The sequence below is a fragment of the Bufo bufo genome, chromosome 11, assembly GCF_905171765.1.
Source record: "Bufo bufo chromosome 11, aBufBuf1.1, whole genome shotgun sequence".
NCBI lineage: Eukaryota > Metazoa > Chordata > Amphibia > Anura > Bufonidae > Bufo > Bufo bufo.
In genome coordinates, this window is record NC_053399.1 from 50,154,819 (window position 1) to 50,181,748 (window position 26,930).

General features: G+C 43.3%; 1 protein-coding gene across 1 annotated transcript in view; it reads right to left on the minus strand.

Moving 5' to 3' along the window:
- SCG5 (secretogranin V) overlaps nt 1-26,930 on the minus strand; it is a 53,534-nt gene that overhangs the window by 26,034 nt on the left and 570 nt on the right. Inside the window, exon 2 of the mRNA XM_040411771.1 lies at nt 12,833-13,061. Coding sequence (XP_040267705.1) covers nt 12,833-13,061 — 229 coding nt within the window. The remainder of the gene's footprint in view (nt 1-12,832; nt 13,062-26,930) is intronic.

A 26,930-nucleotide genomic window follows, 5' to 3' on the forward strand; every position in this document is an offset into this window, starting at 1 on the left:
CCTTTCCGGACTTCTGCACCACCTCCTAATCCTCTGTGCCGCCTCTCGCTCTCCCTCCCTCCCCCCTCCTTCTGCTGTAAGATCTCGCGCTTGCGCACAGGGCTCTGTCTGATGCGCCCGTGCGGACTTCTCCATTTGGCTTCTTACAGCGAAGTGCGCATGCGCCGGCACTTCGCTCAACCCCTGTATGCGCGAGATCTTACAGCAGGAGGAGGAGGGAGGGAGAGCGAGAGGCGGCACAGAGGATTAGGAGGCGGCGCAGAAGTCCGGAAAGGCGGCGCTGGGCACAAACGGCGGCGGGTGCGGCCGACACCTTGCATTCATTAACATCCCCTTGGGCACCTTATTTGTTTGACTGACAGGTTAGTAAAAGCTGTTTTTTAGCTAAATAAGCCCACAGATGACATTTATAAGCCCACATTAGGAATCGTGAAGATGCCCTGAACATCAGCATATTTTTAGCTGACAGGGGTCAAACCTGGTGACAGAATCCCTTTAATGTGTTATGTTATTTAGACACAGCTCTCAGCATGCTTAGCCAGCCTTCTATCTGACTGGCTAAGCATGCTGAGTGCTGTGTCCATAAATCATAACACAGCTCTATGAAAATTACTGTTTCTAGCTGCTGTTGTCCACAGTCCACAGCAGCTAGAAAACAGTAATCTTCATAGTAATGTTAAATGATCACTATAGTGTCAGGAAAACAAAGCGGTTTTCCTGACACTATAGTGCCCTGAGGGTGCCCCCACCCTCAGGGTCCCCCTCCCGTGGTCCCCCTCCATGTTGCCAAGATAGACGCCAAATGAAGGGTTAGTTGCAGGAACAAAATACTTTAATGGTATCGATAAAATATATATGTAATTAAGACACTAAGTGCAGTTCCATAAAAAGGCCCAGCAAAATCCTCAGCACCAGGCCCATGATGCTCTTAATCCGGCCCTGCCCCATAGCAGTCGCAATTCATTTGAATGGAGGGAGCAAGCTCATGGATTTCTGTAAGTCCCACTCAGGTGAATGGAACAGATTTTTAGTTGTGGAAAATTCTGAAACAAAATCCATAGATTGTGAAGGCGCCCTTATAGCAGGTTCTCTCTGCAAAGTCAATATTTCTGATGTTCCTCCTTCTCCCTACTCAATAGTTGGGCCCAAGCTCCAGTTAGCTGAAGGTCCCCCAACTTCAGGTCACAACGGATCAGGAAGTCATCTTTAATGCTGCCAGGTCATGTGTCCTGCCCTTATATTAGCTACCTCTTACCCACATGGGCAACGTGATGCCTCAGCACAAAACTATATATAAACAGTATACCCGGCTTCTCCTGCTCTACAACATGCTGCCTGCAGGTGCGACTGGTTCCTTTTTATCCTTTAGCATCATCCACCATACATGTACATTGGATGTCATGAGTTTACATATGGAGCTGCCAAAACCATAATATGCCTTTCATTTCTGAAAATTATTATTTTTTTTTTTTTAAAGAAAGGGCTTTTGTGGCTTTTTTACATTTTGTAGAAAAATTTGTTATTAACACTTCCCTAAATTTTCCATCATGTTTTATTGTGTTATGAGGCTTTCTTAATATATAGATGAATAAGATGCATGAGGCCTGATGAAGGGCATATATACAGCACAATACAAAAGCTGCCATCACGGTATGATGGGACAAGGTTTTCTCTATTATGTAGTGGCAGCGTACATTCAGATAATGCCGCCTACTAGCTGGAAACACTAATGGCTGATGATTCAAACTAATTAGGTGGGCGGCTTGAAGAGTACTCGTTCTAGGTACACGGTGACTGACATTTCTAATTAACATCCTTGGGCTACAGCTCTTTTCTGTAAGTGGAATTGATGGTTGATTTATTATAAAGTTCAGCCATGAGTGCCCTGTAAAAAGGGAATTTACCATTTCCACAAGTACCAAATTGGTACTCAAGACATCTCTCCTTTGTAGAGAGGGCCAACAGTCTAATGGTGGAAAATGCTACTCAGCCACCGTTACATAAGCTTTTGTTGGCGGTTTTATTTAATGTACCTGACGTAACCGCATTCTCGTTCCCGAAAGACAGAAGATTACATGTAAACAGCAAAATCATGTCTGAGTGTTGCCAGACCTTTCAATGTATGTGGCCGAGTCTCTGATCACATTTTGTGGACCATCATGTATATTCTCAGTGTAAGTGTTAATCCATTTTTTATTTTTTTTTCTGATAGTTTTGAATCCAAAATCATGGCTACAACTACAATTTCGAGTTTTAAATGGTCATTAACTTCTCACACAATTTTGCATAAATCAATAGTACAAGCTATCACAAGAAGCTTTGTAACATGTATCAGTGAGAAATGTCTAGCTCCCCTGTCATCAGCTGTTTACCATCTCGCGCCCCCCCATTGCTTTAAACTGACAGGATCATCTCTGCAGGAGGATCATATCACACATGTCAATGCAAGTCTATGGAGAAGGGAGGAAGGAGGAGTGAACAGGAAATAACAAGTGCTTCATTCACAAAAATACAGGTCAGTACTTCTCTATAATGTCCTCCATTATCCTGAGGCTGCAAGAGACAGACAGTTAGGAAGGAGATTCTCCTCTATTTTCTGTGTGTGCAGTGGATGGCAGATAGTCTCCACCCATCATGTCGGAGAGCACTGCAAACTAGATGTTCAGCAAGCACAGAGGAAAACGTAAAAAGCCAGATACAAGTGTAGCAGTCTGCTATATTACCAAAGCCCCACAAAAATCTGCCGTGTCCATCCTTCTCTCCCTAGTTTCACTTCGCTCCATTACCACACACAGCTGATATCTTATCAGCTGTATGTAAGATTTAACTTATTACAGCTAGACTGGTCAGGAGGGTGAGAGAGTTCTTTAGCTAACTGCACTGAACATCTGATGTATCCCGTCCCAGCTGTGTCATGAGGACGGACTTTGTCTGTGCTAGCAGCAGAGCCACCATTTTATTTCTCCCGATGCTTGTCTCCTAGTGAAAACAAGACATAAATAATGAAAGCCATTTAAGAAAGTGTTTATAATTAAGTAATATTTATGTATTTTCAGTAATTGGATTCTCTTAATATCCGGAGAACCCCTTTAAAGGTTGTTTTAAAAGGGTATTCTGGTCTACTTGGGAATGGGGCTATAACATGAATGTATAATTTCACAATTCAGATTTTATTTGTCAGAAGTGTGAAAATCGTGACAGTTTCATGGAAGTACAACATTTCCAAGTACCGCCGGTAGCAAAAGAAAAGTAAAGTTCTGGTGGTTGTTTTTGTTTGAAAGTAAAAAAATATAACATTAAAATTACAAAAAAATTATGGAGACTGTAAATCTTTATATAACCCAAATAAACATGGATTTCATCTAGTAAAAAGAACATTTGTAACATACTTTTATCTGCTTTTGATGCTTATCCAGAGTACTGATTGTAAGTAAAGCTGGCCATACATACTAGATGTAGGTCAGTGGGATTGGCCGACCATCTCATGTCTATTATTAGGACCTCCTGAAGGGCTGGGGAATGTTGGATTTTAACATGCCGGTTCCTTTTATTCTCAGGAAGATAATTCACTGCCAGAGGTGTCTGTAAGCAGATTTCTTCCCTCTCCCCTTTACAACTCAGCTATGCAGGGCATGCATGTGTATGGGGCCGATCAAGAGTGATAGCTGCTGGGGCGTGGCTTTGGCATGGCGGCGTGAAGACGTGAGTTAGGAGAGCTCCGTGACCAGCCTCAGGAGAACCTACAAAGACCGCTTCCCTACCTGCCTTTCCTGGCCATGACTAAAGGGAGACGATCGAAGAGTCAGCCCGCGGTCCCTCCTGAACAATCTATCGGCCGCTTCCTCCGCTCCAACCAACAAGGTGGCGGTGACTCACCCACAATGGCCGCCGCTCCATCGTCTCTGCGCCCAGCAGCACAACCGTTCTCACTGGCGCCAGCATTGGAGCCTACCCGTACACAAGATCGGCACCCGGGCGGTGCAACTACTTACTGCACGGCTCCTACCTTGATCAATCCGGATGCCTGTCCGAATCCTCCATGGCGCCAAGCTGCATCGCTCCAGCCGGATCTCACAGGTACCGCCACTCAGGCCAGTTTAGGGCCTACTGAAAATGAAGGCCTGCGGGCCGATGCCGCCTCTCCTTGTGCGGCAGGCCGACATACTACTGAGCCTAGGCAGTCTCTGGAAAGGGATTCTGTTTTTATGAACTCCCCTGCTACCAGCTCCCCAAGGGGTTTTATGGTGGATAAGGTGCCACCCTTGGTGTCCGCTACCCACACTCAGGGTCACATGGGGCCCGTTCCAGCTTCCCAATCCCCCAGCCAGAGTGTGCCGGTCATCTTCTCTACGCTGACGCAGCACCCAGAGGAGCCCCAGGGGTCCCCCTTACCCCCACCCTCCATCGACCGCACGCTGGCAGAACTTTGGGAAATGATAAGGGCACTGCCTACGAAATCTGACCTGGAGGCACAGGTGGCCCGCATTGAGAACAAACAGGCTCAGGCCATACAAGCTGTCCGAGATGATGTCCATCAACTAGATGACCGCTTATCCTCGCTAGAAAATCGCTACGCAACTACTGCCTCTACGGTTCATTCCCACTCAGAGATACTATCTGCACATACTTCTCAAATGCAGGACTTCTCTCTACACCTCGACGACGTGGAAAATAGAGGCCGCCGGAATAATATTAAGCTCCATAACATCCCAGAATTTATTCCCAACGACCAGCTATACTCCACCGTGGTCGGCATTTTTAATTCTGTCTTGGACAATCCTCCTCAAACCAAGATTGAGCTTGACAGAGTTCACAGAACCGCAGGACCCAGAAACCGTGATGTGGAGAGACCACGAGATGTCATATGTCGGGTTCATTTTTACACAGTCAAAGAACGTATCCTACGCAAAGCTTGGGAAAAGAAGGAGCTTTACTTTGAAGACACACCGATTACTATCCTGCCTGATGTATCCCGCCTAACCTTATCGATGCGAAGAATGGTCAGACCCCTGTTAGAAGCAATTAAAGACGCAGGAGCATCCTACCGCTGGGGTCATCCATTTCATATTATTGTCTGGTACCCCAACGGCCAATCAATGCAGGTCCGTTCTCCGGCTGACCTTCAGGAACTGTTCAGATTCCTCGACGTCCGTCCCTTCACAGTTCCTGACTGGACATTGCCTCCTTTTCTACAAGGTCTGCCACAAGATCTGGATTCTCCGCAAAGAACGTCATCCACCTCCCCGAGGCGGGCATCTCCTGGCCGTTGCAGCTCTCACCGCGACTACCTTTCCAGGCCACAATACCAGCCTCCACGACGCCTTCCTCCACCTCCTCGCTGATCCTCCGTTTTGACCTCTATTGCTGAGACTCTGTCTGTATTATTGAAGGTAGCTCGGCTGAGTCGTTCTCCACGTCCCTTCATTTGTTATGGACTCCTATGGTCTTAAGATAGTCTCAATACCTCCTCTCAAGTGCTTTTCGTCTTTCCCCTGTGCTAACTCCTTTCCCTCTGTCTTGTGAGTTCCTACTCCTATCACTACCCTCCTCTATCCTCCCCAGTCAAAATGCCACAATCTCAGGGGAAGGGGTCTTTGAGATGCAATCTTGTTCCTAATTTTTTTTTTCTGGTCACGGGTTGCTTTCCGTGTGATATGTTTTCATCTTCTTTACTAGACGCCATCTGTTCCTCCTCCCCCACTAGGGCACTGTGAGTTCCTGCCTTTGTAAACCCTACTAGACAGGATACTCGCAGTTACTTATACCTTGATAGGTGTTTGTCCCTCGGCTGAGGGCTAGATTTCCACCTTCCCTCCCTCCCACTTTCCTCATCCCCCACCCTCGCCTCCCCCTAACCCTGCTGTCAGCACCCCTCACTCTCACTGAGATATTTTGTTCATATTTGTTCTCTGACTCACATTGTTGAAACATGTCTGATGTTTTATTGGTCTCCCTTAATGTACAGGGGTTCAACTTACCTGAAAAGAGATCGTCCCTTCTGCGTCTCCTCTGGAAGAAACGTGCACATGTAGCGTTCATCCAGGAAACGCATTTTCGTTCCTCTTCTACTCCGAAGCTCTCGGGCAAGCGTTTTCCTCATGCCTACCATAGCACTGATCCTGATACCAAGACGAAAGGTGTCTCTATTCTCGTCTCCAACGCTATCTCGTGGAACCTGATCGACTCTCGCACTGATGGGGCAGGCAGGTATTTATTCATAAAGGGTAACTTAGCCGGTTCTAAGGTTACATTGGCATCAGTCTATGCCCCCAACAATGGTCAGGTTGGTTTTTTATCTAAGACTCTCAGGGCCTTGGAGGAGTTCACGGAGGGTCTTTTGATTCTGGGAGGAGATTTAAATATTGTCCTGATTTCGTGCGTGGACTCCAAGGGCCAAGTTTCCTTCCCTCTCTCCGCCATTACCAAACTCAAGGAGCTCTTGTTTTCCCACCAACTTGCTGATGCCTGGCGTATCCTCTATCCAACATCCCGAGACTACACATTCTTTTCCCACCCCCACAACTCCTACTCCAGATTAGATTACTTCCTCCTGAACCATGCTAGACTAGACCTTCTCTCCAAAGCAGAGATTGACCCAATTACCTTCTCTGACCACGCCCTAGTCTCCATATCCCTCTCCTTCCCGACCCACCAACCCAGAGCCTGGCACTGGCAGTTAAATGACTCACTTCTCCAAGACCTCCAGGTCACCTCTGAAGTCCGGAGAGACCTGGCTGAGTACTTTGTGAATAATGTGACACCCGAGAGTGACCCCCTTACCATTTGGGAAGCCCATAAATGTTTTATCAGAGGCTCTTTTATTAAACTAGGGTCCCGATTGAAAAAGGAAAGGGCAGCAAAGATATCTACTCTTCTATCGCGCGTTCACGCGATAGAACAGCAGCATAAACGAACACTGAACTTGCAGCTGGGAGCGGAACTCACCCAGCTGAGAGATCAGGTTCGCTCTTTATGCCTTTCAAAAGCCAAAGCGACCTTAGCTAAGTGCCGTAGACATTACTACGAGCATGGTAACAAACCAGGTATAACCCTTGCACGGGCTTTGCAAAAGAACAAATTACGCTCCTTTGTCCCCCATGTGTCACTCACCTCTGGTAGAAAGACCTCTCTCCCGAAGGAAATAACAGAAGCGTTCAGATCATATTATCACACCCTGTACAATCTAGATGACTCTCATCAATCAGTTAGCCCTGAATCCAAGCCCTGAAAACTTATCTTGAATCAGCGGGCTTACCATCTCTCCCCTCAGAAGCGGTTTCTGATTTGGAGTCACCCATATCATTATCTGAGTTACAGGCAGCTATTAAAGACTCCCAGACTGGGAAGGCTCCTGGTCCGGACGGACTCACGCTCTCCTACTATAAGCAGCTTAAGGACATTTTGCCTGCTCATTTTATTGCTGCCTTTAACTCATTAGATAGGGCCCGTACTCTTCCAAATGACACTCTTAGAGCTCATATCACAGTAGTCCCTAAGGAAGGGAAAGATCCCTCTCATTGCCAAAACTACCGTCCCATTTCCCTGATCAACATAGATCTAAAGTTATTTTCTAAAATTCTTGCCACTCGCCTTCTACCACATTTCCAAAAACTAATCCATCTAGACCAAACGGGTTTTTTACCCCTTAGGGAAGCCCGTGATAGTACTACGAGAGCAATTAACATGATCTACCAAGCCGTCACTTCTAAGACCCCAACTTTATTCCTATCTACTGATGCCGAAAAGGCGTTCGATAGGGTTAATTGGGAATTTATGTTTGAAACCCTACGATGCGTGAGAATGGGGGACAAAATGATGGCCCGGATTACTAATCTTTACTCCAACCCCACGGCAGTGGTTAAGGTGAACGGCCAGTTTTCCATGCTCCTGTCCATCCGCAATGGTACAAGGCAGGGCTGTCCCCTTTCCCCTTTAATATTCGTGATTTGTCTAGAGCCGCTTCTGTGTCATATAAGGGGGAATCCCGATATTTCAGGGCTACGGATTCATGAGACATCGCACAAGGTTGCAGCTTACGCGGATGATCTTCTGTTCTTCCTCACCAACCCCAGGGTTACCCTCCCAAACCTCTTTCAGGAACTAAAAATATATGCTTACCTCTCGAACTTTAAGATTAATTATCAAAAATCCGAAGCTTTAAACATAACTCTTCCCCCTTCCACGGTCCAATCTATTTCAGAGAACTTTCCATTTAAATGGGCTCGCTCATCCTTAAAATATCTAGGGATTTTACTGACCCCCACACTCTCGGAACTCTACCAGGTCAACTACCCGCCTCTTCTCCAGACTATAAAAACAGATCTAGACAGGTGGAATATTGGTACGTTCTCTTGGTTTGGAAGGATATCTATTTTTAAAATGACTGTTTTGCCAAAAATTCTATTTTTCTTCCAAGCCCTGCCGATCCACATCCCCAGACTCTTTTTCCATACTCTTCTGAAAATGTTGACCCATTTCATATGGGCAGGTAAACCATCCAGGATAGCTAGGTCAATACTCTTTCGTCCCAAACTTGAGGGCGGCCTTGGGCTCCCCGACTTCCTCTCATACCATAGGGCATCACATCTTCTTAGGATAGTAGATTGGTGTCGTCACCAAGCCTATATAAACAATGGGTTTCAATTGAGCAATCCTTCCTGATTGCTCCATTGTCAGCCATTCCTTGGTTGTCCACCCAGATCCCATTGGAAGCACGCCTACACCCGACTATAGGCCCCTCCGTGAAAGCCTTTGCCAGCATTCAAAATCACCCGGGTATCTCTCCATCCCCCCCTCCCCTATGTTTCCTATTCTGGGTAATCCTCAGTTCCCTCCAGGATTAGAGTGCGGTCCCTTCAGGGAATTAAAAAGATGTAACAAATTCAGGGCCCACCATCTGACTACCTCAATTCAATGGCTCACCCCTCAACAGATCTCAGAGTCGACTGGAACGTCTACTCTCAACCCTTGGCAGTCTAGACAACTCACACATTTCATGTCTACACTTCCTCCTGCGAATACGTATGTTCGAGACAAGACGGACTTTGAGTTCCTCTGTGAGCAGTCTGGAGTGACTAAACGTACCCTCTCCCGCACATATGGCTTGCTAATATCTCCCCCAGACCAACCTCCTTCCAACTTTGTCTCTCAATAAGAAGCTGACTTGGATGTCACACTTTCCTCGGACCAACGGTTAAGACTATACACGTGCATTCACAAAACATCTATGGCCAGCAATATTCAAGAATCGGGTTTCAAACTCATGTCCTGTTGGTATAGGGTCCCAACTAGACTTAACTCCATATTCCCATCTACCTCGCCCTTATGCTGGCGATGTGGCTCTGAGAGGGGTACATTACTACATATATTCTGGTCCTGTCCCCTTCTATCGGCATTTTGGAACTCTGTATGGGGGATTACGTATAAGTTCACTACATATACCCTCCCTAAGACACCTGCTTTTTTCCTGCTCCATCAGTGCAAGATTCCTCTGTCATCCTACAAGAAGTCTGTGGTAAGGCACTTGGTAAATGCGGCAAGAGCCTGCATCCCATGTCTTTGGAGGCAATCATCTGCTCCCTCAATATCAATGTGGATCAATAGAGTTCAGGAGATTATGAGAATGGAAGATCTCACTTCATCAATGAGACATACTGAAAAAGGTTTCACCAAAACCTGGAGTCATTGGTTGACCTCCTTTGACTCCGCTGAAGGTAAAGCGCTCCTAGCATCTGAGTGAGAGTGTAGGTTCGTGTCTGATGTCCCCCTTCCCTTTTCCCTTCCCCCTTTTATTTCTTCCCTTCTTTGTCCCCTCCTTTCCTTGTCTACTTTATTTCACGACATTATATTTGGATTCAATTAGCTTTTTATTGATCCACATATTATTGTGGTTTCCCCGAGTAGGGCTTTATAATTAAATGACTTGTCGTTTGCCATTTATTGTACTCATGCTTTATTACTGAGTTGTATTCAATATCAGTCCTATTGTCCATCATGGTTTGGTTGTTGAAAAATGGAAAAATCTTAAATAAAGAATTTACAAAAAAAAAAAGAGCGATAGCTGCCAATTCTCAGTTATCTCATGTGTTTCACTGGCTTACAATTTCTTTTTTTATGGCTCCAATAAAAAAAATTCCAAGGTAATGTTGACAATATTCTCAGAATGAGTAATTACCAAGGAATTTTTGGGAGATTGGAGGACCTGATAGTGAAGACACCTACTGGTAAGACTAATTATTTCTACATGAATCGAAAATTAGGACAGTTATTGGGGGATGAATGTTTGTAGAAATGTTTGTTCCTGATAATTGACCTGTGTAAAAAGCCCTGGTGATAACCCGATGAATGAGCAAACACGAATTCATCGGGTGACCATGTCTCTCGACTGACACCAAAAATCATCGTTTCTGGGCAGCCATACACAGGAGATGATTGCTGCGTGTAAATGCAGCTCTAACCTCCTCTATAGATCATGAACTTATTGGGAACAAACAATTTTTTCCTGAGAATTAGCTGTAAGATCAGTCCATGTAAAAGGACCTGAACGCAAACCTGAAAGAAAATCTGGGGTTTGCCATGGGTTATGTGCATGGGGAGAAGCATTGTACTAGACAAAAAAAAGCGGAGCTGATTGCAACACGCAAGAGTACAGTAAGTGCAGGCAATGGGTCTACGCTGCTTTCATTCACTAGGTGCTTGTGCATATATGCAAGTGGGTTTCTGACATTGGTGGCAGCATGTTCAGGAGTTTCTGCTTGCAACAAAGATCTTCTCAAGAAAGCAAGGAAAATCATATGGATATTTTTGTAATTTTTATCTGTTTAGCATTAAAAAAAAAATTCTAATTCCATGTCTTTGCACTATAAACTCTATCGATTTACTTAGCAAATGTGCGAGCCTATTTATTCCTACATTGCCAGAATCCACTAACTCTAGACTACACATGCGGACTGATATGATAAGGGCTAGTCTAGACTACACAGACAGGCAGAAATGTAGAATATATAGCAAAATATCTTGTTATATGGGTGGTGCCATTGATTAAAATCAAATTACCGTACTCTATGTTTTCCATTTGGGACCCCAAATAAATATTTATTGGACATGATGGATGATTTTTCTAAAAAGTTACTCCCACTCTAGCATTGCTGTACACACTAAGCCTGTACGTTTTCCATAACAGCACTATAGTGTCTAACTAAATAGGGGTAGACCGTTTAAAGTTCCTAATGCTAGGCCATTAATATTGCCATATAGTACCAGAATAAGCTTTGCTATACAGTGTTTAGATAATGCAATCAACCCCAGATAAATAGTGGAGACAGGTCACACAGTGTCCTATGAAAGTACTGAATAGGTAAAATATACAGTGCCAGAACAACAGTGGTGTACATTACTAATATAAATAGAACATAAAGCATTCAGATGAAAATTGCTGTAGATTGTACTACTCCTCTGCGCCCAGCAGATACTAAGTAGTGCCCTTATAAATACTTTATAACAGAGCTGGTGAATAGTGGATAGAACCATGTGGTGCCCGCATAAATTACCAAAAAGTTGATCTAAAGGGGACCTTTCAACACTCCTGGCATGCCTGTTTTAATAGCCTCATGCATTCCCCATGCAATAACAATTCTGGAGCATCTATTGGAGACAGTTGGAAATTCATTTATAACTTCTAGCAGAAATAATGAAGGAATAGCACAGCATAGAGCCATAAGAATAGATGTTCCAGAATTGTTATTACATGGGGAATGCATGGAGCTATTAAAACAGGCATGTCAGGAGTGGTGAGTGGTCCTCTTTAAGTGTCTGCTATGGGCTGATGAAAAAGAGAGACCCATATCACACCAGTGAGAACTGTAGCTGAGACTGCAACATATGCAGACAATGGGCCATGAGGCACTTCTCTTCTGCCAGGATTACATATGCTTGCTTTAGGAGATTGTCCTAATACAACAATTTATTATCTATCCACAGGATAGGGAATAAGAGAGTCTTGATCAACGGTGTCAGACTGCTGGTGCCATGCCATGCACTGGAACAGAGACCTATGTTTCCCCAATAGGTTGGAGCAGTGACACACATGCATGCTGCTGCTCCATTTAACACTATGGGACTGCCGGCGATAGCCAAACACTTGTACTCGGCCTTCTCTGGCAGTTGTAGAGTTGAATGAAAAAGCACAGGCCCCTTTTCTAGTGATTAGTAGGGGCTCCAGCACAAACAGACACTTATTGCCTATCTTGTTGATAGGAGAGAAGTTGTTGTAATCGGACAACCCCTTTAAACTGAGAGGTAGACCAAGTTTATCTTCCCTCCCAATCCCCTCTTCCCTGCCTAGTGAAGTGACTTTTAATGTTGCATCCAATGGAAAATATATTCATAGGGAAAAAATAAGAATAATGGGGGTCATTTATTAAACAAAAATACATATTTTTGGCAAAGATTGCAGCAGAAAAGTCCTTTGCGCCGACTTCTCCCCGATCACGCCAAGTCTAAAAAAGGGGGCTTGGCGTGGGCAGGGAAGGGGATGGGCTGACAGGCCCGTCTCATTTACCATTTTCTAGGCCTGTTTTAGGCGTAGAAAATGGTCTAAATGTATGACAGCTAGGAAGCTGTCTTACAATTTGAACTGGCGCTGGATGCGCCAAAGTTATGTAGAGACCGGTGCCTCTTCATAACTCCGATAGATCCTCCGCCAGCTGTAGAGCTCATTAAGACTGGCATCTAAACTGCCGGTCTTAATAAATGTGCCCCAGTGTTTGCAATTTGCTGGCCTAGATAAGTCCTAGAACAGAAGAGGTCTATAATACTGCAGGTTGTCAGTTACCTTCAATATTCTGCGGCCCCACAATGTTCACTGCCTGGTGCGCAGGGTACTCCACTCTTGGTCTTGCAATACCCAGCTCTTCCATCACCCCGTGAAGAAGCCGCTGAATGTCTGCCTCTGACACACGATCTGGGCTTCGTACACTATGACCAAGAGCTGGATTCAAACAGAGTGTTATCACCAGAATGGGATAAACCAAGGAGGTGACAACATTGGTCTCCATCTTTACCTGAATATAAACACAAAAAGTCATGTTATGCCACCATCACTGTCATGCTTGGTAAAGTACTAAATATTGGGCAGTCTGTCGATATCATAAATTGTAAGAACAGGCCAGCTGTATAATTGTAGGATGATGAATCAACTAATTCATGAAGGGGTTTTCCTAGATTTTCAGTATCTGAATGGTGAGGATTCAACACCCAGGACCCCCGCCAGTCAGCTGTTTGAGAAGGCAGCGAATCTTCTGTGAATGCCGCGGCCTTCTTTCTGCTTTTCCTAGGCCAGTGATGACACAGTCATTGATCACATGGTCTAGGAGCAGCTCAGCCCCATTCAAGTGAAGGGGCTGAGCAGAATACCAAGCAGAGCCGCTATACAATGTAAGGCGCTGTGCTTGGTAACCTGCGAGAAGGCAGCGGCGCTCACATGATTGCCTCTGCCTCCTCAAAACAGCTGATTGGTGAGAGTCCCGGGTGTCGGACCCCCACCAATCAGATACTGATTACCTATCCTGAGGATAGGGTATCCTTTAAGAAAAAGTTCTGGAAAACTCTTTTAAGAAGGCAACCAACCCTGGATTTTGTGAAAATAAGAAGAAAAATAAATAATAGTCAGCTGTAAATCAGCAGAAAAGTATCCAGCTGCCCTGTAGTGCCACCACAGGGGTATGAAGCACTACATGGTCTCAGGGAAATCAGTGGTGTGTCTGTGTAACACATGAAGAAGCCAGGACCTGGGGAGAGATAGAGAGGGACAGAAATCCAGAGGAACAGAGAAGGATAAAGAAAGCAATAGAGAGAGAGACAGAAATAGAGAAGGATAAAAGAGAAAAGGATAGAGAGGGACACAGAAAGAGTGAGAGAGAAGGGACAGAGAAAGGGTGAGAGAGGAACAGAGAAACAGTGGGAGGGACACAGACTGAAGGGCAGAGAAAGAGTAATCGAGATGGACAGAGAAAGAGTGATAGACATAGAAATAGAGAACTTTGCTCTGCTCCAGCTTACTGATGTGGTCTCAAAAGAGACACTCCCCTCACAACTCAGAAAGCCCCTCAGCAATAGGGAGTCTATTATTTTTATGTGCCTCTGATCACCCAACAAATCAGCCAATTTATCTGCATGCACATCTCGCTGTGTAAACCGGGGATGTGCTGCTAACAATATGCCAACTGACTGGGGACAAATAATCTGAAGAACAAACATTTGGATCTCATTCACTTTGCATGGGGCCCATGTGAAAGGACCTTTTAAATGAGTGTCGATCAACTTATGCATTTCGATCATTAGTGCTGATTATTTTTAGCCCAGCACTGGCCCATATAACAGGACCCTTAGTCTGTTTCATCACTTGTAATTTCGGAGGTGTGCTTGGCCAGCGTATCTCTCACCTTTACATTTCTTCCTGAAAAAAACTGAAAGCTCTAAAGGGCATCCCTTCTCATACAAAGCCCCAGCACATTTTCTTACATTCGGGTTATTGTTATATTGACAGGGCTTATGCTGTTTGTATTATTAGGCTGCACAAGGAAAGTGAAATTGATTTAATCTGGCAGTAGTAGGACCTGACAGATGGCAATTTATCAGACTTTACCGATTGTCAGCCAGAGAAAAGTACTGTATATCAATGTACAGGTAATGGGAGTGTGCCAAACTAGGGGGACTGGTAGGTAATAGTACCATCCCAGTCTCGCCTGTTCTTGGAGAACAACTTTTTAGCGCCAATAGTGGTAGGTCAGTGTCAAGCTACTCAGGTATATAGTGGATCTTACATCAACATAACATTTGTAAAAAAGTATAATAAAAGAAGATGTGTGGATATATATAAAAAATAATAATAATTATAATATATAGGATAAAAAATATATAAAAGAATATAGACACAGATAGGAACACTACATTCGGTCTCAAGTGCCTAAGAGACCGTATTCTGCAGTGTCATACACGACATAGTGTGGTGTAGTAGGGTGAATTGGTTGTATCAAATAAGTAAAATCTGTTTAAAAGGATACGAGTACATATAATAAAATACTGTAGTATCTTGGCGCAGCAGAACCACAAACAGATACAGATGACGACTCACTACATCCACTATCCCCACTAAATATTACCACCCACTCAGTCAGCTCATCCTACCCAAGCCCAGACCAACATTTTTTAGACCTACCCCCCACTCTAACAGAAAGTCCTCTCCTAGAGCAACTATCCACGCTCAACAAGACAGGACCAACGGGGGGCTCTCCTTCACTCACAATACCACCACCCCGCTTAAACCTATCAAGCACACAAATCTTAAACACACTCATTTCCACACCAGGCCCTTCACACCCCACTCAACCCAAACTACAGGAACCACTGAAAATCACCAACTTTTACAGCCCCATCCCGAACCCCCAAAAAAGACCAAACCCCGCTACAGAGGATGTAGAGGTGGCAGGAAACAACCTACCAACAAACAAAAAACACAGACCAAAAACCCAGTTATGATAAAATCAGATTCTGACACACTAAAAGAAAAAGGTATCTTTAATCTATCCGGATATAGCCTAAACGAAACAGAAATACAACTACTAAGCAAAGGCCTATCTTTCTGCCCTACCAACAAACCAGACCTTTTCGAGCTATTTGTAGATCTCAATCAATTCATTAGATGACTAACCCTCCAGCGCCATTTCTGTATCAAAAATTGTGTAACAAATACAAACAAAAGTCCCAACACTGATAGTACAAACGTTGTAATAGCCTCCACCTCATCAGCATTAAATACAACACACAACAGGACACAGACCCTAGAACCCACTATCACCATAAAACCTCCACTAAAAAACAAATCCTCCTACTATCCTCTGGAAAGCAGAGGCCCACACCTAGAAAGCTACTACAACATGGTTCTAGATTACCTCAAACGTGCATTTTCCCCCAAAAAAAGGCAATGATCTAACACGACCAGATATATCCAAGCCAAAACCAAACAAACCAGACAACCTCAACAATAACCAGAAAAAAGCCCTAAAAAGCCTAAAAGACAACCCCAACATCGTTATAAAAAGCGCTGATAAAAGGAGGAGGAATAGTTGTCCTCAACACGGACCAGTACGAAAAAGAGGCCCAGAGAATCCTATCAGGCACCAATTACTATAGACCCATCACTGAAGATCCCACCAAAACCTACAAAACCCAACTTCACGACCTAACAGAACATGGAACATCACAAGGAATTCTAGATAAAAAGGAACAGAAATACCTCAAAGTATCCCATCCAGCGATGGCATAGATTCCGTTACCTCTAACCTTTCAGAATACATTGACGGCATCCTCCAGAGATACGTCATCATGCTCCCATCCCAACTTAAAGACTCGGCTTACCTCATCCAGAGCCTGGATGAAGTCACGTGGCAAGAAGATTACATCTGTGCCACGCTAGATGTAACATCACTATACAGCAACATCATACATTCACTAGGCCTTAAAGCCACAAACACATATCTGGACAACGACACCATCATGACATCAGTCCAAAAAGAATTCATTTTGAGATCCATAGAATTCATCCTAGACCACAATTATTTCACATACAAAGAAAATTTTTACATCCAAACCAAAGGAACAGCAATGGCCATCAAATTTGCACCCTCCTATGCAAACCTTTTCATGGGGGCTTTCGAGGACCAACATGGTCTACTAAAGCACCCCAACATTAAATTCTACAAAAAGATATATCGATATCATCATCTTCATCTGGCAAGGAAATAACGAAGATTTTAAAACATTCGTACAAACTCTCAACCAGAATGATTGGAACATTAATCTTACACTAGAATCTGACCCAACAAACGCAGTTTTCCTAGACCTCCACCTCAACAGTAAAGACAACATTATCTCCACCAGCACACATTTCAAAAACGTAGATGCCAATAGCTTCTTAGACTTCAACAGCTGTCACTACCACAAATGGAAAACCAACATACCCTTTAGCCAGATGAAAAGAATAAGACGCAACTGCACAAATACAGACACCATGCAAACACAAATAAAGACCCTAAGCCAAAAGATTCCTGGAAAAGAGCTACCCCCCACAACTCATCAAAAATTCGAAAAAGAAAATTTCTCAAATAGATCAGAAGGAAAGCCTCCAACCCAGACCAAAAGCAACAAAAGAAACCCCCTTCAGACCAGGGTTAATCACAAGATACAATAAAAATCACGAAACACTTAGACATATTTTAACCAAACACTGGTCCGTACTACTCGAAGACCCTATACTAGGTAAAGAAATACCAAAAACACCAAGACTCACCTTCCGAAGAGCCAAAACCCTAAAAAACATCCTAGCCCCATCATGCCCAAACAAATAAACCCCAAAAACAACGGAACAGACAAAAAATAGCAAACACCAGAATTCAAGGGATCTTCAAAAGGAGTCACGAAAAAATGTAAATGCTGCCAAATGATAAAAACAGCAGGTAGAGAGATGGACATCCCACAGGCAAAATTTCATTCCTACAACAAATGACATGTGCAAGCAGAAACGTCATCTACCTACTTCAATGTCCCTGTAACATCTACTATGTAGGCCGAACGACACAAACGCTGAGAGAGCGGATGAATGAACATAGATCAAACATAAAAAGAAAAATCCCAACACACAGCGTATCGCGCCATTTCGCACTAGCGCATGAAGGCAATCCCCTCAATCTAAAAGTCATCCCCCTAGAGCAAACCCCTTCCTACCAACAACTCTGTAGGAAGGATATGTTCTGGATTTTCAAACTCAACACCCTCACTCCATTTGGCCTTAATGAAACACTAGAACACGCCAACTACTAATTATAAATTATCCCTAAAGTCACATCTAATACACAAAAAAGACCCCCATTATTCTCCCCTCCCGTAAAAAAAAACCCTTCTCCCCTCTCTCTCTCCCCCCTTCCCTCCCCCGCCCCATAGTGCCAAACTAACATACATGTCCCGTCCAAACCGCTGGACGCATTTAGACCGACACATCTAATAAACCTCCAAAAAAGTAGAGAAATAGGAACAACATAAAAAGGTTGAGCATTATAATATAACTAAAAAACAGTGAAGGAAGTGGATAATATAAGAAACAGCAACACAAATAGGGTGAACTAATCCCACATTATTTATTAATTAATTTAATTATTAATTATATTTTAAATAATTTTTTAAATACATATGTCTTTTACCCATGAACTCGATTCCATATATATGCTCCTATGGATTTTATCCCGAAGAAAACAACCCCACCATCACCTCCGATTCTAGATTTCATTTTGTTTCTATTTTTGTTGTTCTCTCTATTTCTCCCTGATTTCCCATCCCTAAACATCCTATAAATACATTAACCAGATACACCTCATTAGAATATACAAAAACACATCCAAATACCCCAATCACACAGATCATGATGTGGATGCACATATAACCACCCTCCCCCTCTCCCCCCTACTGATATCAGTCAGCCAATAGCCATGTACACCAATATCCAGACACCTACATAACGTTAGGTGGAATAAATATCGATTTTACATGCCCCCAGAAAAGAAGAAGAAATTAACCCAACTGTAATGATGATTTTTTATTAGATGTCAGGTAGAATAAATATCGATCTTATATGCCCCACAGATATATACCCCATCATATGCAATGTCGATTTTATATGCCCCCAAAGAAGAAATTAACCCAATTGTGATGATTTTTTACTAGAAAGACCTATGTAGAGATACTTCGATCAGTTTTTTTGTGCCCCCATACTGAAATTACCACAAGTATAAACATTAGAAGAACTGACATTTAAGATCACAAGGACCGGAAGCTCCGCATGCGTTCCAGCTTGGAGCGCTATGCCCAACTTCCGGACATGCGCACCGACCACAGAAAACACCAGAAGTAGGGGAAACCAAACAACAAGGCCGAACGCCGCGATGCGTTCCAGCCTGGAACGCACCGACTTCCGGTCATGCGCAATAGCGCAGCCGGACACTTCCCCTTCTGGCCGGCCGAACAGATCGGCTTCAGATGGCTTTTTCTCCCTGTGGGCGGTCCCCTGACAGTGTTTTGGCGCCCTTTTACCATTTTTTGGCGCCCTTTTGCCAATTAGGCGCCATTTTAACAATAAACCTAGAGCATAAATACCTGTGACCATAGACAGAGAAAATATTGCTCCTGATGAAGGGACGTGCCTGTCCCGAAACACGTTGAGCCGGATTTTTACATGTATTGCAATAAAGACCTTTGAAGAGAAACACCCGTGTAATTGGCTGCCTTCATCCGTTAAAACTCTAGAAGCGATCCAGGCTGGGGGGGGGTGTTTGGTTTACAGGTGTATTATGCTTATCCTGGTAAACCGCCCCCCTCGTGAAGTGAGTAAACGAACCTACGATACTACAGTATTTTATTATATTATTATATGTACTCGTATCCTTTTAAACTGATTTTACCTATTTGATACAACCAATTCACCCTACTACACCACACTATGTCGTGTATGACACTGCAGAATACGGTCTCTTAGGCACTTGAGACCGAATGTAGTGTTCCTATCTGTGTGTATAATCTTTTATATATTTTTTTTATCCTATATATTATAATTATTATTTTTGATTTTTTTTTTTTTATATACAGTACAGACCAAAAGTTTGGACACACCTTCTCATTCAAAAAGTTTTCTTTATTTTCATGACTATGAAAATTGTAGATTCACACTGAAGGCATCAAAACTATGAATTAACACATGTGGAATTATATTCATAACAAACAAGTGTGAAACAACTGAAAATATTCTAGGTTCTTCAAAGTAGCCACCTTTTGCTTTGATTACTGCTTTGCACACTCTTGGCATTCTCTTGATGAGCTTCAAGAGGTAGTCCCCTGAAATGCTTTTCACTTCACAGGTGTGCCCTGTCAGGTTTAATAAGTGGGATTTCTTGCCTTATAAATGGGGTTGGGACCATCAGTTGCGTTGAGGAGAAGTCAGGTGGATACACAGCTGATAGACCTACTGAATAGACTGTTAGAATTTGTATTATGGCAAGAAAAAAGCAGCTAAGTAAAGAAAAACGAGTGGCCATCATTACTTTAAGAAATGAAGGTCAGTCAGTCAGCTGAAAAATTGGGAAAACTTTGAAAGTAAGGGCTATTTGACCATGAAGGAGAGTGATGGGGTGCTGCGCAAGATGACCTGGCCTCCACAGTCACCGGACCTGAACCCAATCGAGATGGTTTGGGGTGAGCTGGACCGCAGAGTGAAGGCAAAAGGGCCAACAAGTGCTAAGCATCTCTGGGAACTCCTTCAAAACTGTTGGAAGACCATTTCAGGGGACTACCTCTTGAAGCTCATCAAGAGAATGCCAAGAGTGTGCAAAGCAGTAATCAAAGCAAAAGGTGGCTACTTTGAAGAACCTAGAATATGACATATTTTCAGTTGTTTCACACTTGTTTGTTATGTATATAATTCCACATGTGTTAATTCATAGTTTTGATGCCTTCCTAGTCATGAAAATAAAGAAAACTCTTTGAATGAGAAGGTGTGTCCAAACTTTTGGTCTGTACTGTATATCCACACCTTCTTTTATTATACTCTTTTACAAATGTTATGTTGATGTAAGATCCACTATATACCTGAGTAGCTTGACATTGACTTACCACTATTGGCGCTAAAAAGGGTTTCTCTAAGAACAGGTGAGACTGGGATGGTACTATTACCCACCAGTCCCCCTAGTTTGGCACACACCCATATCCTTTACAGGCAGACACTCTTGTCGACCTGACAAACCCCGAGCAGCCTCTAGTATTTAGCACTTTACTTCCTTTCCACCCCAGTCCTACAAACCCGAGGCACCTCAAGTTTTTCAGATCTAGTGGAATCCCTTCCAACAGATCCGTCTGACCCTCAAAACTTTCTCTCTCCCCAATGTACAGGTAAAGCAGAACAAGTACAATTCTGACCTATAATATATTACTGTGTTTTATTTTACTGCTTTTATGTGGTCAGTGCACATTTTCTTAACCTTTCAAATTCCAGGTGCTGGAAAATCAGAATTTCCAGACCACCGGAAATTTACAGCACTACCTTGTGAAACTTTTTGGTCTCTGTTTTCTTCTTTTGCTTCCCGAGTTGCTAAAATATATATACAGTTGCAAGAAAAAGTATGTGAACCCTTTGGAATGATATGGATTTCTGCACAAATTGGTCATAAAATGTGATCTGATCTTCATCTAAGTCACAAAAATAGACAATCACAGTCTGCTTAAACTAATAACACACAAATAATTAAATGTTACCATGTTTTTATTGAACACACCATGTAAACATTCACAGTGCAGGTGTAAAAAGTATGTGAACCCCTAGACTAATGACATCTCCAAGAGCTAATTGGAGTGAGGTGTCAGCCAACTGGAGTCCAATCAATGAGATGAGATTGGAGGTGTTGGTTACAGCTGCCCAGTTCTGGGTTTGCTTTTCACAAGAAGCATTGCCTGATGGGAATAATGCCTCGCACAAAAGAGCTCTCAGAAGACCTACGATTAAGAATTGTTGACTTGCATAAAGCTGGAAAGGGTTATAGAAGTATCTCCAAAAGCCTTGCTGTTCATCAGTCCACGGTAAGACAAATTGTCTATAAATGGAGAAAGTTCAGCACTGCTGCTACTCTCCCTAGGAGTGGCCATCCTGTAAAGAGGACTGCAAGAGCACAGCGCAGACTGCTCAATGAGGTGAAGAAGAATCCTACAGTGTCAGCTAAAAACTTACAAAAGTCTCTGGCATATGGTAACATCCCTGTTAGCGAATCTACTATACATAAAACACTAAACAAGAATAGATTTCATGGGAGGATACCACAGAGGAAGCCACTGCTGTCCAAAAAACCCATTGTTGCATGTTTGCACAAGAGCACCTGGATGTTCCACAGCAGTACTGGCAAAATATTCTGTGGACAGATGAAACCAAAGTTGAGTTGTTTGGAAGAAACACACAACACTGTGTCGAGAAAAAGAGGCACAGCACATCAACATAAAAACCTCATCCCAACTGTGAAGTATGGTGGTGGGGGCATCACGGTTTGGGGCTGCTTTGCTGCGTCAGGGCCTGGACGGATTGCTATCATCGATGGAAAAATGAATTCCCAAGTTTATTAAGACATTTTTCAGGAGAACTTAAGGCAATCTGTCCACCAGCTGAAGCTCAACAGAAGATGAATGGACAAGGACCCAAAGCATAGAAGTAAACCAACAACAGAATGACTTAAACAGAAGAAAATACGCCTTCTGGAGTGGCCCAGTCTGAGTCCTGACCTCAACCCGATTGAGATGATGTGGCATGACCTCAAGAAAGCAATTCACACCAGACATCCCAAGAATATTGCTGAACTGAAACAGTTCTGTAAAGAGGAATGGTCAAGAATTACTCCTGACCGTTGTGCACGTCTGATCTGCAACTACAGAAAATGTTTGGTTGAGGTTATTGCTGCCAAAAGAGGTTCAACCAGTTATTAAATCCAAGGGTTCACATACTTTTTCCACCTGCACTGTGAATGTTTACATGGTGTGTTCAATAAAAACATGGTAACATTTAATTATTTGTGTGTTATTAGTTTAAGCAGACTGATTGTCTATTGTTGTGACTTAGATGAAGATCAGATCACATTTTATGACCAATTTGTGCAGAAATCCATATCATTCCAAAGGGTTCACATACTTTTTCTTGCAACTGTACAGTCGTGGCCAAAAGTTTTGAGAATGACACGAATATTAGTTTTCAAAAAGTTTGCTGCTAAACTGCTTTTAGATCTTTGTTTCAGTTGTTTCTGTGATGTAGTGAAATATAATTACACACACTTCATACGTTTCAAAGGCTTTTATCGACAATTACATGACATTTATGCAAACAGTCAGTATTTGCAGTGTTAGCCCTTCTTTTTCAGGACCTCTGCAATTCGACTGGGCATGCTCTCAATCAACTTCTGGGCCAATTCATGACAGATAGCAACCTATTCTTTCATAATCACTTCTTGGAGTTTGTCAGAATTAGTGGGTTTTTGTTTGTCCACCCGCCTATTGAGGATTGACCACAAGTTCTCAATGGGATTAAGATCTGGGGAGTTTCCAGGCCATGGACCCAAAATGTCAACATTTTGGTCCCCGAGCCACTTAGTTATCACTTTTGCCTTATGGCACGGTGCTCCATCGTGCTGGAAAATGCATTGTTCTTCACCAAACTGTTGTTGGATTGTTGGAAGAAGTTGCTGTTGGAGGGTGTTTTGGTACGATTCTTTATTCATGGCTGTGTTTTTGGGCAAAATTGTGAGTGAGCCCACTCCCTTGGATGAGAAGCAACCCCACACATGGTCTCAGGATGCTTTACTGTTGGCATGACACAGGACTGAGGGTAGCGCTCACCTTTTCTTCTCTGGACAAGCCTTTTTCCAGATGCCCCAAACAATCGGAAAGAGGCTTAATCGGAGAATATGACTTTGCCCCAGTCCTCAGCAGTCCATTCACCATACTTTCTGCAGAAGATCAATCTGTCCCTGATGTTGTTTTTGGAGAGAAGTGGCTTCTTTGCTGGCCTTCTTGACACCAGGCCATCTTCCAAAAGTCTTCGCCTCACTGTGCGTGCAGATGCGCTCACACCTGCCTGCTGCCATTCCTGAGCAAGCTCTGCACTGGTGGCACTCCAATCCCGCAGACGATCCTGGAGCTTGCTGGATTTTCTTGGACGCCCTGAAGCCTTCTTAACAAGAATTGAACCTCTTTCCTTGAAGTTCTTGATGATCCTATGAATTGTTGATTGAGGTGCAATCTTAGTAGCCACAATATCCTTGCCTGTGCAATGCAATGATGGCTGAACGCGTTTCTTTGCAGGTCACCATGGTAAACAATGGAAGAACAATGATTTCAAGCACCACCCTCCTTTTAACATGTCAAGTCTGCCATTTTAACCCAATCAGCCTGACATAATGATCTCCAGCCTTGTGCTCGTCAACATTCTCACCTGAGTTAACAAGACGATTACTGAAATGATCTCAGCAGGTCCTTTAATGACAGCAATGAAATGCAGTGGAAAGGTTTTTTTGGGATTAAGTTAATTTTCATGGAAAAGAAGGACTATGCAATTCATCTGATCACTCTTCATAACATTCTGGAGTATATGCAAATTGCTATTATAAAAACTTAAGCAGCAACTTTTCCAATTTCCAATATTTATGTAATTCTCAAAACTTTTGGCCACGACTATTATATATATATATATATATATATATATATATATATATACACACACACATACACACACACACACACACACACACACACACACAGTACAGACCAAAAGTTTAGACACACCTTCTCATTCAAAGAGTTTTCTTTATTTTCATGACTATGAAGGCATCAAAACTATGAATTAACACATGTGGAATTATATACATAACAAACAAGTGTGAAACAACTGAAAATATGTCATATTCTAGGTTCTTCAAAGTAGCCACCTTTTGCTTTGATTACTGCTTTGCACACTCTTGGCATTCTCTTGATGAGCTTCAAGAGGTAGTCCCCTGAAATGGTCTTCCAACAGTCTTGAAGGAGTTCCCAGAGATGCTTAGCACTTGTTGGCCCTTTTGCCTTCACTCTGCGGTCCAGCTCACCCCAAACCATCTCGATTGGGTTCAGGTCCGGTGACTGTGGAGGCCAGGTCATCTGGCGCAGCACCCCATCACTCTCCTTCATGGTCAAATAGCCCTTACTTTCAAAGTTTTCCCAATTTTTGGGCTGACTGATTGACCTTCATTTCTTAAAGTAATTATGGCCACTCGTTTTTCTTTACTTAGCTGCTTTTTTCTTGCCATAATACAAATTCTAACAGTCTATTCGGTAGGACTATCAGCTGTGTATCCACCTGACTTCTCCTCAACGCAACTGATGGTCCCAACCCCATTTATAAGGCAAGAAATCCCACTTATTAAACCTGACAGGGCACACCTGTGAAGTGAAAACCATTTCAGGGGACTACCTCTTGAAGCTCAAAGAGAATGCCAAGAGTGTGCAAACAGTTATCAAAGCAAAAAGGTGGCTACTTTGAAGAACCAAGAATATAACATATTTTCAGTTGTTTCACACTTGTTTGTTACGTATATAATTCCACATGTGTTAATTCATAGTTTTGATGCCTTCAGTGTGAATCTACAATTTTCATAGTCATGAAAATAAAGAAAACTCTTTGAATGAGAAGGTGTGTCCAAACTTTTGGTCTGTACAAATAAAAAAAATAAAAATATATATATATATATATATATATATATATATATATATATATATATATATATATATATATATATATACATATATATATATACATATACATATATACACACACACACACACACACACTGCTCAAAAAAATAAAGGGAACACAAAAATAACACATCCTAGATCTGAATTAATTAAATATTCTTCTGAAATACTTTGTTCTTTACATAGTTGAATGTGCTGACAACAAAGTCACACAACAAAAAAAATATGGAAATCTAATTTTTTAACCCATGGAGGTCTGGATTTGGAGTCACCCTCAAAATTAAAGTGGAAAAACACACTACAGGCTGATCCAACTTTGATGTAATGTCCTTAAAACAAGTCAAAATGAGGCTCAGTAGTGTGTGTGGCCTCCACGTGCCTGTATGACCTCCCTACAACGCCTCTGCATGCTCCTGATGAGGTGGCGGACGGTCTCCTGAGGGATCTCCTCCCAGACCTGGACTAAAGCATCTGCCAACTCCTGGACAGTCTGTGGTGCAACGTGACGTTGGTGGATAGAGCGAGACGTGATGTCCCAGATGTGCTCAATTGGATTCAGGTCTGGGGAACGGGCGGGCCAGTCCATAGCATCAATGCCTTCGTCTTGCAGGAACTGCTGACACACTCCAGCCACATGAGGTCTAGCATTGTCTTGCATTAGGAGGAACCCAGGGCCAACCGAACCAGCATATGGTCTCACAGGGGGTCTGAGGATCTCTTCTCGGTACCTAATGGCAGTCAGGCTACCTCTGGCGAGCACATGGAGGGCTGTGCGGCCCTCCAAAGAAATGCCACCCCACACCATTACTGACCCAATGCCAAACCGGTCATGCTGGAGGATGTTGCAGGCAGCATAACGTTCTCCACGGCGTCTCCAGACTCTGTCACGTCTGTCAAATGTGCTCAGTGTGAACCTGCTTTCATCTGTGAAGGGCGCCAGTGGCGAATTTGCCAATCTTGGTGTTTTCTGGCAAATGCCAAACGTCCTGCACGGTGTTGGGCTGTAAGCACAACTCCCACCTGTGGACGTCAGGCCCTCATATCACCCTCATGGAGTCTGTTTCTGACTGTTTGAGCCGACACATGCACATTTGTGGCCTGCTGGAGGTCATTTTGCAGGGCTCTGGCAGTGCTCCTCCTGTTCCTCCTTGCACAAAGGCGGAGGTAGCGGTCCTGCTGCTGGGTTGTTGCCCTCCTACGGCCTCCTCCACGTCTCCTGATGTACTGGCCTGTCTCCTGGTAGCGCCTCCATGCTCTGGACACTACGCTGACAGACACAGCAAATCTTCTTGCCACAGCTTGCATTGATGTGCCATCCTGGATAAGCTGCACTACCTGAGCCACTTGTGTGGGTTGTAGACTCCGTCTCTTGCTACCACTAGAGTGAAAGCACCGCCAGCATTCAAAAGTGACCAAAACATCAGCCAGGAAGCATAGGAACTGAGAAGTGGTCACCACCTGCAGAACCACTCCTTTATTGGGGGTGTCTTGCTAATTGCCTATAATTTCCACCTGTTGTCTATCCCATTTGCACAACAGCATGTGAAATTGATTGTCACTCAGTGTTGCTTCCT